This window comes from Ascaphus truei, chromosome 2, assembly GCF_040206685.1.
Source record: "Ascaphus truei isolate aAscTru1 chromosome 2, aAscTru1.hap1, whole genome shotgun sequence".
Classification (NCBI taxonomy): Eukaryota; Metazoa; Chordata; class Amphibia; order Anura; family Ascaphidae; genus Ascaphus; species Ascaphus truei.
In genome coordinates, this window is record NC_134484.1 from 488,496,027 (window position 1) to 488,510,166 (window position 14,140).

The 14,140-nt window shown below is 44.3% G+C and overlaps 2 protein-coding genes across 4 annotated transcripts in view; both read right to left on the reverse strand.

Moving 5' to 3' along the window:
• Positions 1–14,140, reverse strand: part of LOC142488445 (uncharacterized) — a 507,675-nt gene that overhangs the window by 435,276 nt on the left and 58,259 nt on the right. The gene's annotated exons all lie outside the window — the stretch shown is intronic.
• The window catches only part of LOC142488430 (uncharacterized), a 55,499-nt gene continuing 48,845 nt past the window's right edge, over positions 7,487–14,140 (reverse strand). For all 3 annotated transcript variants that reach the window (XM_075588933.1, XM_075588931.1, XM_075588932.1), the window contains one exon: positions 7,487–12,811. In XM_075588933.1, coding sequence (XP_075445048.1) covers positions 10,554–12,811 — 2,258 coding nt within the window. In that variant the 3' untranslated portion in view covers positions 7,487–10,553. The remainder of the gene's footprint in view (positions 12,812–14,140) is intronic.

Genomic DNA, 14,140 nt, shown 5'->3' on the forward strand with positions numbered 1-14,140 from the left:
CGTGTACACAGTGGAGACATGTTTCTGAAAAATTTGGACACTCGTAGTGGGGTGTAGTACCATTGGTGGAGCATTTTGTATGCGTTTTCTTTTATTAGTACACATGTGGAGCTCTTTGCTATTCCTTCGAATATGGTATCCCACTGCTCTTGATCTAGTTCTCCCAGCTCTTCTTCCCACCTCGTCCTCAATTTGTGCTTTATCTCCAATTCCTGTTTATCTTCTGCAAGTATGCTGTATACTTTAGAGATTAGACCCTTTCTGTCCTCCCCCATGAGGCACAAATCCTCAAATGTTGTGAAGTCGCTATACGGACCTGTCCTCTGTATGTGATCCCTCAGTTGAAGATACCTAAAAAAGGCCGAGTCAGGGAGGCCATAGTCTCTCTTTACTACCCCAAACGTCTTAATAGCATTATTTGCCCATAGGTCTTTTACCCTTATGATATCTGCCTTGCTCCAGTCTTTAAACGCTGTTGGTTCCGTGCCCGGGATAAAGCTAATATTGTCAAATAGTGGTGTCATCTGAGATTTGTAGGTGGATAGCCCATGCTTAAGTTTCAATGAATCCCACATGGCTAGCGAGTGTGTGATAGATTCCAGGGGCACCCTCAGGGCTGGTCTTTCTTTTTTTGTTAACCACAGTATCATTTCTATGGATGACCCAGATATCACATCGGACTCAATTTCCACCCACTTTTTCTTCTGTTTATGTGCATGCCAGTGAACCAGCTGGCTTACATGCGCCGCTTGATAATATTGCCACAAGTGTGGCAAAGCTAGCCCTCCTGACTGTTTGGAATTATATAATGTGGCCAGCTTTATTCTCGCTTTTTTGTTATTCCATATGAATTTTGTGATAGCTTTCTGCAGCTCATGCATGTCCCTGGTTCTGACCGGTACTGGAAGTGTGTGGAAAAGGTAGAATATTCTTGGCAATAAGTTCATTTTGATGGCATTTATTCTACCCAACCATGATATATGGTATCTGGACCATTCTTCTAGTTCTTTTTTCAGCGTTTTTATCAGTGCTGGGTAGTTGGTCTCATATATAGTGTTGGGTGTGTTAGTCAACCATATTCCCAAGTACTTTATGGCCTGTGTCTTCCACGCGAAATCAAAGTTTATTTTTATTAGCTTTAGTTGTTCCTGAGGGAGGTTTATATTTAGGGCTTCGGATTTTTCGTTGTTTATTTTAAACCCCGATAGTTTCTGGAACTCTGACAGGTTACTAAATAAGTTTGGGAGTGAGGTGAAGGGTTTTGAAATGGTTAACAATATGTCATCGGCGAACAATGCCAGTTTGTATTCTTTTTGTTTGACCTTAATCCCCCCGATATCTGCGTTCGCCCTGATTTGGGCTGCTAACGGTTCTATCGCCAATGCGAACAATAGGGGTGACGGGGCAGCCTTGTCTTGTGCCATTTCTTATGTGGATTTTCTCAGCCTGCATATTAATATAGGATACTTTAGCTGTGGGTTCTCCATATAGTGATGTAACAGCATTCATAAATTTGCCTTTAATCCCAAATGCTCGAAGTGTCTCAAACATATATCCCCAATCAATGCGATCAAAAGCCTTTTCGGCGTCTAAAGATAGTAGCATCGAAGGCGTTTTATTGTGTTTGGCTATCTGGATTAAGTCAATTGTTCTTCGTGTATTATCCACGGCCTGACGACCTCGTATGAATCCTGCCTGATCTGCGTCTATCAGTTGCGGAAGATACGTATTCAATCTTGTGGCTAATATTTTGGAAAATATTTTGAGATCGTTATTGATCAAGGATATCGGCCTGTAGCTTTTGCATTGGGTGGGGTCTTTTCCCTCTTTATGTATTAATATTATTTTTGATTCCAGCATCGTTTGAGGAAACTGCTCTCCCTCAAGAGCTTTGTTAAATATCTTTAGTAATTGGGGGACTAATATGTGGGCTAATTTTTTATAGTAAATATTGGATAGACCATCTGGTCCCGGGGCCTTGGAGTTCTTCAACCCCTTTATTGTTTCTAATACCTCTGTCGACGTAATTGGCTTGGATAGTGTTGTTATATCCTGTTCTGTGAGTTTAGGCAAATTCATTTTTCTGAGAAATGCTCTCTGTTTTTTCTTGGTGGTGCTCCCTTTATCTACTTTATCTCCATTGTATAGCTCTTTGTAATATGTGGTGAATTCATTAGCTATTGTCTGTGGGTTTGTTGTGCACACCCCATCTTTTCTTCTAATGCTATGTATTCTAGATTGCATTCTATCCTTCCTCAATCTTGTGGCCAGCATTGTGTCAGCCTTATTGGCCTTCTCGTAAAATTTTTGTTTTGTCCATGCTATGGCCTTTTCAGCTTTATCAGTAAGTAGTAAATTTAATTTCCCTCTGAGGTCCCGCAATTCAGTCTCCATGGCTATACTGTGGTTTACTTTATGTGCCTCCTCTAGGGTCTTTATCTTTTCTTGCAGGCTTGCTGTTTGTTTCTGTCTCTCCCTCTTTCTATGCGTTGCGACACTGATAAGTTTTCCTCTCACCACAGCCTTATGGGCCTCCCAAAGGATATAGGGTGAGTTCACGCTACCTTCGTTTATTTGGAAGTAGTTGGAGGCCTCGTCACTGATCTCAACTATGAGTTCTGGCATCTTTAATAGAGACACATTTAGTCTCCATGTCCCTTTACTTGGTTTCTTGTGTATGTCGTCAATGTGCACTTCGACTGGACCATGATCTGACCAAGTAATAGGGTGTATTGTGGCCTTTGTAATTTTTGGGATCAGTAAGGAATCTACAAATATGTAGTCGATCCTTGTGTATACTTTGTGGGGGGATGAATAGAAAGAGAAGTCCCTTTTCTGCGGATTCATCTCCCTCCATGCATCTCTTAAGTCAAACTCTTTAAGTCCCTCTGTTAGCATTTTTCTCTCCCCCTTTCGGGCAGCCATTGTCTTAGCTAGGAGGGGAAGGAGGGGGGCTTGGAGCACAGCAAATAAAATGACAGGCTGGCGGCAGTAGCAGCGTGCAAAAACTTTAATGTGGCAACATAGCCATAATAAAACAGGACAATTCTCTGACGCGTTTCGTCTAAGAGACTTTTTCAAAGAGTGCTATACTGCAGCCAGGGATGTTCCCTAAATACCCATAAACACCCACGTAATCAATTAGAAATCCCCGCCCCTGGCCGGTAAATTACAGGCCACTAGATAATTATGTAAATCTGGAGGGAACTGCCCACCAGACCTAATGGAGGGGAATTTTAACCATATAGTTACTGGATACATTGTAAAAGACTAAGACTGCATGGGTAGTAGGTAATAGATGGGGTCTATCCTCTGGCTGCCAAAGCAAACTGATATCTGGAGAACAAGACAAGACAAAACATTTAATCTTACACAAAATATATACATATAAATACACATTAATAGGTGATGCATCATCTAATAGTATTAAGCATATTAGAGTGACCATTTTGCTTGCAAGAGATGGGTAAACTTCTAAATGATTATCATAGAGAGCTGGATGTACTTAATTCACCTAATGTGTATATAATTAAAAACATGTTTAAGACATGTAACAAATCTAAATGTCTAAAAATAGGAGCAGCCACACAGAGAAAATATAGAATATCACGTTAATAATAAGTAAAAATTCGGGCAGCAGATAATTAAAATGTAAAGCATACGATGCTAACCTTATTGCATTCTATTTTGTATAACGGCAGCAGGCCACCCAAGGGATTTTGGCAAGGCCTAGTTAGAAGCATGAAAGCCAAAAAACAGCATAAGTACCGGATTTATTAGATAGCCTAGTGCCATAGTAATGTATACATTAATAAGCCTTAGGTATCTCAAACAGGGAATGAACAATACACCAATATAAGTATAGCAGGAGAGGTGAATAATACATATGTATATACATATAAATCTGTTCAGCAAACAATTAGCTGTAAAACATAGAACTAGCAGTCTACAAAAAATGGGACAACTCCCAATCCACATTAAGACCTTGTGGATGGAGGCTGTCCATGCAAAAAATCCAAGACATCTCTTTTTGGTTCAATATCTTGAGTCTGTTGCCGCCTCTTGTCAGACTAGGGACATGTTCAAGTCCCATAAAGGTGAAGCCTTGTAGGCCACCTTGTCGACAGGAGGAGAAATGCCGAGAGACCGGATGCAACAAGTCCTTTTTCTTAATTAGCCGTACATGTTCCTGTATTCTAGTTTTTAAAGCTCTAATTGTACGGCCAATATAGGTCTTGCTGCATCCGCATCTAATCAGATAGACTACGTGACTGCTATTACAGTTGATAAAAGTGTATATGGATTTTTGAACCTTTGGTTTAAGGCAGTCGATAACCTTGATTGGTCTAGCGTACTGGCACACATTACACCGTCCACATAGGAAGAAACCTTTGGGTATGTTCCTAATTTTTTCCACACTTTGGGATGAAAAGAGACTAGGTGACAAATAAGAACACGACATTAACCATTGACCAGCATAAACTCCTGAATAAGGGGCTTAATTTTGCTCCGCAAAGTAACTTTGATCTCTTCAATACCATTATAGACTTGCAGTGTTTCTTTTTTGGTTGATGTTTGTTCACATACCTCAGGTTCATGTTCAGTGTCTGACTGAGTGGGAGATGGCGCTCTGCTGTCTAACCTGCCCGCTTTACTTTTCTCTTTTGTCTTGAAGAAGTCTTGCGGAGTTGTTTTTTTCGGAGCCATTCTGGGGCGTACTATATCCAACGCCTCCAATCTATGCGTTTCCTACTTCTTTTGTTTTATTAGATGCTTTGGTATGCCTGCCGCCTCATGGAACCTGCTTCAGGTGGTCATTGTGGACTGCACCACGTGCGCACCTCCGAGAAACATATTAGTGTTAGTTACTCTTATTTTGGTAATTCTCTCTTGCGTAGGGTGCTCAGGGACGGGCCCCGCCATCTGTAGCAGTGCAGATGAGATTTAGTTATTATCTTTTGTTTCTTTATCTGTCACTTTTCGTGAAGATGTTGGATATCCCCAGACAATCAACAGTCCCTTGGCTTTGTGAGGCTGCTTTTTTTTTTTTTTTAAATTCAGTTTATTTATTTATTTATTGTTCTGTGGGGGTCTGTACCTTTAAATCAGACCTGCGGCGGCCATCTTGGATTTTGCTGACACGCAGTCTGGAACGCAGGGAGCAGGCGGCTCCACTCCCTGCAGTAGCTCCGTCTTCACCTCAGAGGCACAGGCAGGCGGGGGGGCACGGGGGGAGTACAGGTAAGCAGGGGGTAGGTCCCCTCTCCCCTTCCCTGGTCCCCCGACAGCAGCTTTCAGTAGTCAAAACCTGCCTCTGGACGCAAGATGGCCATCCCCTCTCTCTGCCCGGGGACCCCCGATGCTACAGGCCGCTCGGCGCCCGACTCCACGGGAAGGGAGGGGGGTATCCCCAGCTCACTGTCACTCTCGATGGGCCCTGATCCGGTTTCCCCGGGGGTGCAGATCAGGCGGCTGTGGTTTAGCTCCCTCGTGCGAGCCCGGCGGCCATCTTAGGTGGCACTCCGTCTCCTCACCATAGCTTGCCTGGGGCTATGTGTTGCGGCTGCTGGAGCTATGCGGTCGTGTGGCACTCACCTCCGCGGCCGAGGGCTCCGCTCCCCCGGTAAAGCCTCTCCCCGCCTCCGGAATCCCCTTCTCAGCCTTAGCTCCCCCGTCGCGCTCGGCACGGCCAGGACAAGATGGCGGCTCTCTTCGGGTCCCGCTCGCTCACCCTGCAATCCTCCCGCCGCTGCTTCCCCACAGACACCGAATCGGGCAGCTCTCGTTACTCTGGCGGCAGTGCTCCGCGTTGTTTTCTCCCCCTCCGGCTCACCTCGGTGCAACTTGCCCTGGGACTCAGCATTCAGGTGCCATTTTGTGGGCTGTGTCAGCCTTTTGGGGGGCTGCCGGTTCCGTGGGCATAGGCTTTGATCTCCCCTCAATAGTACTGTGATCAGACCTGATTTATCTAGATGGAGTTTTCCCCCTGCTGAATATAGCTTTTCAAGGATAGCTCAGGTACTTTTTCTGTCTTTATTATCTTTATTTGGGGGCCTTTAGGACGGAGCTCTCCTGACACACGTCTATCCTGCCTGGTGCCTTGGCCACGCCCCTTCACGTACAGTTTTGATGAAGCTTGCATTTACCTAAGCGATTTCCAGCCTCACCAGCTGACTACAGGTGGACTAGTCCCGCTGCAAACTATCGACGTGGATGATCAAGAACACTGGACTGGCAGTGGACCGGCGCCGGCACCAGCTGAATGGGAAATACTATGGTGAGTATTGTTGCGTATTATTTTCTGTTTTTTTTTATTTTGACAATACTGTATAAATATCGGCGCGATTCCAAAGTCAAGCGATTCTCCTGTAAGCAATATCATTGGCTGAGCGGCTTCTACTGTACTGTACTGCACATACAGTACTATTGGTGGAACGCTAGGCGCATGCGCATATGAACAGGAGATAATTATTGGTGGGGCTGGCTGGATACTTCTTTAGGGGGCTGACCATTACTGTACATTAAAACTTTTCTTTTTGTTTTTCCTCAGAAAAGAAAACGGCTAATGGGGGGAATTCGATGGATAATATTGTACTGTATGCTGATGTTTTCCTGCCGTACAGTTTACTTTGTAATAAACCCGAAAAAATAAAACTATGCATTTATTCTACATGTACAGTATCATTTACATTATGTGTCTTCTACAGTATACAGTGCCAGGTTCCTAAGATCTTGGGGCAGAAAGAATTTTATTCCTAGGTGCCCTAGAACAGAAGTTCCCACGTCAATTGGCCGTGAACTTGACCGAGGCCCCACGTAGTTCCCACGCCAATTGCGCGAATATAATTTAAAATAATCCGTTCTGTGGGTCTGAGCGGGTTGAAATTTGCCTGGTCCTCATGCGGAAGGACCCTTGCCATAGTGGCAAAATATCAGCCTTCCACGAACCCCGGAACTGTAGGTGCCAAAATACAGTTTAAAAGCACATTACCAAAGTGGCTTTTTTTCTGCCATGCAAGTCAATGGCAGAAACCTAAACTTCACCATTACCTTGACTCCGTTCTGTTGCCACGAGAGGGTCACAATTTGCCATGCAATCCTGCCGCAACTAGGACTACATGGTGACCGAATCTGAGCCCTCTAGGTTGAACAGAACCGGACTTGTGGGTTCCAGGTTTCTGCTCATTCTTACTTAGTCGGTTCAAAGCTTTCTCCGCCATTACGCTCAATGATAGGACTCTCTTCGCCGGCGTGACCCTTTCTCGCCGCCATTACTGGTCGGACCCTCTTGGGGTCAAGTGAGGGGGTACCTAACATCTAGGGGCAAAAGGAATTTTATTTCTAGGTGCCCTAGAACAGAAGTTCCCACGCCAATTGCCCTAGTTCCCACGCCAATTGCGCGATCATTACGCTTTTTTTACAATGTTGCCGAGCTTGCGGCTTTGCGGTCTGGCAGTAAAAAGCAGTGCAGTAAGACACAATGTACTGTGACACAAATCAACATGTTCTTTTATTGGTGTAGTCGGTACAAAAAATTTATTTACAACTACTGTACAATGTAGAAACATTTAAAGTGCAAACATTTGTCAGTAAGTATGGTTTACAGTCACATGTTTTAAATACAATACAGTACATTCTTTAATATCTTTAAACTAATCCGTTCTGTGGGTCTGAGCGGGTTGAGATTGCACCAGTAGAGTCCTAGAGGGCAGCAAACAGGGCAGGTTTTCAGGGCAACCTTGAAAACCGTGCGTAAAAAAACACACAACAAAGCTTTGCTCTTTTTCTGCAGTTACTGTTGTCATTGTGTTTTTGATCCCTCCCTAGCCAAGCGTCAATCGGCTGAGTCACCCTATCCTACCAACCCCCACTTCTCCACTGGCTCGTTAATCTACTGCATATTGCCATTGTGTTCTTAATCCGCCCATAGCCGACCCACAAACACTCAGTGCGTCTGCGTCTAATCACACCATTCCCCCCCCCCAACCCTTAGAGGCTTGCTCTGTCAACGGTAACACTTTGGAAAATCCCCTCTCGAATTTGAAATGTAAATCTGATGTGCACAGCACTGTGAGAATTGAGAGTAAACTGATACAGTATTTCATCAGTGTGTGAAAACATTTGTCAGTCAGTATGGTTTACAGTCACATGTTTTAAATTCAATACAGTACATTCTTTAATATCTTTAAAATATAAATATATTAATACTGTATATAAATATAATTTAAAATAATCAGTTCTGTGGGTCTGAGCGGGTTGAAATTTGCCTGGTCCTCATGCGCAAGGACCCTTGCCATAGTGGCAAAATATCAGCCTTCCACGACCCCCGGAACTGTAGGTGCCAAAATACAGTTTAAAAGCACATTACCAAAGTGGCTTTTTTTCTGCCATGCAAGTCAATGGCAGAAACCTAAACTTCACCATTACCCTGACTCCGTTCTGTTGCCACGAGAGGGTCGCAATTTGCCATGCAATCCTGCCGCAACTAGGACTACATGGTGACCGAATCTGAGCCCTCTAGGTTGAACAGAACCGGACTTGTGGGTTCCAGGTTTCTGCGGAGGAGGAGGAGGAGAGGAGGAATCAGTGCGGCTGCTGGGAGAAGGGGACTCACAGCACACACACAGCCAGCCCCCTCCCCCCCACCTCCGATGTCAGTGCTGGGAGAAGGGGAATGCAGGGGACTCACAGCACACACCACACACGCACAGCCCCCCCCCCCCCCTACCTCCGATGTCAGCTGCTTTGTCTGCCTGTGGGGATAGGTGTGGGGCTGTGTGTGTGGGGCGGATCGGTGCAGGGCTGGGGGGGGCGGGGGAGGAGGAGGGATCAGTGCGGCTGCTGAGACACACAGTCAGCCACCCCTTCCCTCCCCCCCACCTCCGATGTCAGTGCTGGGAGAAGCGGAATGCAGGGGACTCACAGCACACACACTGTGGCGAAAATGGGGGTAATCAGCGCATTAATAAAGGCAGTGGGCTCGGCTGGTTCCCCTATTTCGTATTGGGGATGAAGGGGTTAATTTTATATGCTGTTCCCTTTTAGCATTTTAAGACTGCTAATTTAGGAACAGAGTGAGCCAGCACCCTGATTTTTGGGGTGCCGCCTTAGTGTAATCCCCCAAGTACACACATATTAAAAATATAACTTTGTCATAAGGGAAACATATATTTTTGATGAAGTGCCCTTCTGGTGCAGTTAATATGTACCGGCAGGATGCTGTTTTTTTCTGCCTGCCTTTGTTTTGCATACCAGAACCAAATGTGTTGACACCTATGAGCTGGGTTACTTGCCTATGCAAGCTTCAAAGCTAGCCTGCTAGGCCCACAGCTGTAAGTCTCTCTGGAAGTTGCATATCAAAAGACCCCAGATTCATAAAGTGTCACTTAATCAGGATGTTTCTGAGTAGCAGGTCCTGATACTCGTCCTAGATATTTCACACCTTGGGACCAAACTCCAGACATTGCATCCCCAGAAATGAGTGGCCCCTTTTTACTTAGCAGTGCTACCAAGCTGCTTACTGAGCATGCTCAGAGTTACCTGAGCTGGCTGTAGGATTTGCCCATGTGACCTGGCAGGTTCTGATAGGAGGAAGATAATTCCTTGCCAATGGGATGAGGCTAATGTAACACTTCACAGGCCCTTGTCCTTAAAAAGGCCTGTACCCCTCATTCCTGTGTTATTCCTGTCTTGTTGCTGTTACCTGATTTCTTCAAGCGGATAAGACCTGAGTACAGCGGCTACGATTCCAGAATGCAAGGGGTTAAAAACATCGCAACAAGGAAACTTGCCCTGCTTCAGGATTTCGTTAGCCTTGGGGATCCAGCAAATCCCAGAGAACCAGAAAAGACTTTGCACATTCACAGAAGGATTGGACTGGCTATTTATTCGGCAATTTGCAAATGGACTACATTTTAAAGGACAATCTTCTGGTGCTTTGCATCTTTCTGGACATTATCCTCTGTTTCTCTAACCGTGAGTGTAATTATTAAGTTTATTCTGCAGTTGTCGTGTGTTTGCCTATCAAGGGAATAAATCTCAGTTTATTTTGCTCAACCTGTTCTGATCAATCAGGACCCACGAAATATAAATGTGTTATTAAGCGCATCTCCCGTCACACACACGCACACACCACACACGCACAGCCCCCCTCCTGCCTCCGATGTAAGCTGCTTTGTCTGCCTGTGGGGATTGGTGCGGGGCGGTGCAGGGCTGAGGGTGATCGGTGCAGGGCTGAGGGGGGGGGGGTGATCGGTGCAGGGCTGGGTGGGAGGGATGATCGGTGCAGGGCTGGGTGGGAGGGATGATCGGTGCAGGGCTGGGTGGGACGGGGGTGATCGGTGCAGGGCTGGGGGAGGGATCAGGGGCGGTTGCTGAGAGAAGGAGAATGCAGGGGACTTGTGCTGCAGCCGGCGCCTCGCTCCACATCTTGCTCCCTCCTCCTCCCGATCCAACATTGGATCGCAAGTGGCAAAATATTTTGTCGGATATATTCCGACATTGGACCGGAAAGGGTTAATACAGAATGGTTTCCCACACTCTGTAGATGTGAATCATTTCTCTCCTGTATGAATCCTCTCGTGTCTGAGGAGTTTTCTCTTAGTACTGAATTGTTTCCCACACTCTGTACATGTGATTGGTTTTTCTCCTGTATGAGTCATCTGGTGTCTGAGAAGACTGCTCTTAAATATGAATTGTTTCCCACACTCTGTACATGTGAATGGTTTCTCCCCTGTATGAGTCTGCTCATGTTTTAGGAGACGGCTCTTAATACTAAATTGTTTCCCACACTCTGTACATGTGAATGGTTTCTCCCCTGTATGAGTCATCTGGTGTATGAGGAGACAGCTCTTAAATGTGAATTGTTTCCCACACTCTGTACATGTGAATAGTTTCTCTCCTCTATGAGTCATCTGGTGTCTGAAGAGGTTTTTCTTAATACTGAATTGTTTCCCACACTCTGTACATGTGAATGGTTTCTCCCCTGTATGATTCCGCTCATGGTTGAGGAGATCTCTCTTCTGAGAAAAGTTTTTACTACACTCTGTACATGTGAATGGTTTCTCTCCTGTATGAGTCATCTGGTGTCTGAGGAGGCTGCTCTTAACACTGAATTGTTTCCCACACTCTGTACATGTGAATGGTTTCTCCCCTGTATGAGTCTGCTCATGTTTTAGGAGACGGCTCTTAATACTAAATTGTTTCTCACACTCTGTACATGTGAATGGTTTCTCCCCTGTATGAATCCGCTCATGGTTGCGGAGATCTGTCTTCTGAGAAAAGCTTTTACTACACTCTGCACATGTGAATGGTTTCTCCCCTGTATGAGTCATCTGGTGACTGAGGAGGTATTTCTTAATACTGAATTGTTTCCCACACTCTGTACATGTGAATGGTTTCTCACCTGTATGAATGCGCTCATGGTTGAGGAGCCCCGCCTTTGTAGAAAAGCTTTTACTACACTCTGTACATGTGAATGGTTTCTCCCCTGTATGAGTCATTTGGTGTATGAGGAGACAGCTCTTAAATGCGAATTGTTTCCCACACTCTGTACATGTGAATGGTTTCTCCCCTGTATGAATCCGCTCATGGTTGCAGAGATCTGTCTTCTGAGAAAAGCTTTTACTACACTCTGCACATGTGAATGGTTTCTCCCCTGTATGAGTCATCTGGTGACTGAGGAGGTATTTCTTAATACTGAATTGTTCCCCACACTCTGTACATGTGAATGGTTTCTCCCCTGTATGAATGTGCTTATGGTTGAGGAGCCCCGCCTTTGTAGAAAAGCTTTTACTACACTCTGTACATGTGAATGGTTTCTCCCCTGTATGAGTCATCTGGTGACTGAGGAGGTATTTCTTAATACTGAATTGTTTCCCACACTCTGTACATGTGAATGGTTTCTCCCCTGTATGAATGCGCTCATGGTTGAGGAGCCCCGCCTTTGTAGAAAAGCTTTTACTACACTCTGCACATGTGAATGGTTTTTCTCCTGTATGAGCCATCTGGTGTATGAGGAGACTGCTCTTAAATGTGAATTGTTTCCCACACTCTGTACATGTGAATGGTTTATCCCCTGTATGAGTCTGCTCATGTTTTAGGAGACGGCTCTTAATACTAAATTGTTTCCCACACTCTGTACATGTGAATGGTTTCTCCCCTGTATGAAACCGCTCATGGTTGAGGAGGTCTGTCTTCTGAGAAAAGTTTTTACTACACTCTGTACATGTGAATGGTTTCTCTCCTGTATGAGTCATTTGGTGTCTGAGGAGGCTGCTCTTAATACTGAATTGTTTCCCACACTCTGTACATGTGAATGGTTTCTCCCCTGTATGAGTCTGCTCATGTTTGCGTAGGGTCCTCTTGGTACTTAACTGTTTCCCACACACTGTACAAGTAAAATGAGTCACTGCTGTCTGAATCATCTGGTGTGGAAGAAGTTTCCCCTTCAGTGACAAACTGCTACCACCATCTGTACATGTAAAGGTTTGCTCTCTAGCGGGGATACAAAGGTGTGTGAGCAGGTCCCTGTCCAGTGGGAAGCTTTTGCCACACTGACAACAGAGAAAAGGCTGAGCACCGTGGCTTCTTCTTAAATCTCTCGCATACCTTTTGCTGGACCCATATTTAGAGTCCGTCTCCGCTGTGTGCTGTACAAGTTCTGTAAGTTCACCACCATGTGGCACTGGTTCCTTGTATGTGTCCAAAATGTGGCAGGAATCATTGTTTTTTGGCACTTCTGGGCTGCGAGTAGTCAGACAGCTTCTGGATGTATCAGAGCTCAAGTTCTGTTCCTCATTCAGGCCGATCTCTGACAGAAGTAAACAAAAAATACAGAACAAATGTTTTCAATCTGTAAATCAAATTACTGAACGCAAATTACAAATCCAAAACACTGAAGAATTTATTTCACCGATACTTAGTTAACAAAATATTCTCTTCACCCAGGGTTTTAAAATTGTGGCACATTTTGGCACATGGACATCCAGTGACCCCTAATGACTGTGGTGGTTCCCGAAGGCCTGAAATGTATTTGTAGCAGCTCTCACAGTGAAATCATTGATACATATATAACTTGTATTTATTACTGTATTCATTATTTAAGGATACATGTACATCCTCCAAATAATTAACATTGAAAATGTCCATGAGAAGTAAAGTTAAGGAACGCCTGGTCTATCATATTAGTGCGTTAATAATATCAACTAAACCAGACAGCAACCTATAGTGTAAAGATACTGTAGATGCCCATGTATGTATGTCTTTATTTATATAAGGCCCGCAGTGTACTCAGCGCTTTACTGTAGAAACAATACAGTACAGGGAATTATAATGCAATAAGTGCAACAAACAAAATCAGACAATAGGAACGGAAATCCCTGCCCTGGAGAGCTTACAATCTAAGTGATGCAGCGACTACACTGCCCATGTAATCTTTTGTCATAAGACCCACAAACTAAACTGCTTCATTTTGTGTAATATTTTGTCAGTCACAAATACAATTCATATAATTTCCCAAGCACGCGGCCTTGGTGTAATATTTGACTCCTCTCTTTCCTTCTCCTCTCACATTCAAAACAAAGAAAAAAAGGAGCACTGCAGAAAAGAAGAACTGGAGGCAAAAGCAGAAAAATTAAGAGAGTTATTGAGACACAGCCTAAGTTAAAAGAGAAACCTCCAACGCGTTTCTCGCCATGGGCGCTTTATCAAAGAGTGGTTTCCTGAGTCTAGAGAGTGTCACGTTATAGGCACTCCCCGCCGGAAACACTGCCTACCTGTCTCAAAGGTAAAAAAGTCCCATGGGAACAACACAGTCCGGGGAAAATGTAACCACGGAAAGAAGGTAGTATAACTGTGGGGGAGAAATCCAGCAAAAGGACACAATAAAGAATACAATAACAATAAACTTAAATAGACTCATAAGGACAATAAAAATTAAATGAAAAAGCATCAAATTTAAAAATGGATAAGATGTGGAGAATAAAATTATTTCAATTAAATTAACTGTAACACCAAATAATATAATCATGTAATAATAAACAGATAATAAATGTAAATTCAACTACCAAGGCAAAGAACAATTTGAATCTTGATAAAGGGAATATACAGTTACAGTAGGTCCGGAAATAATTGGACACTG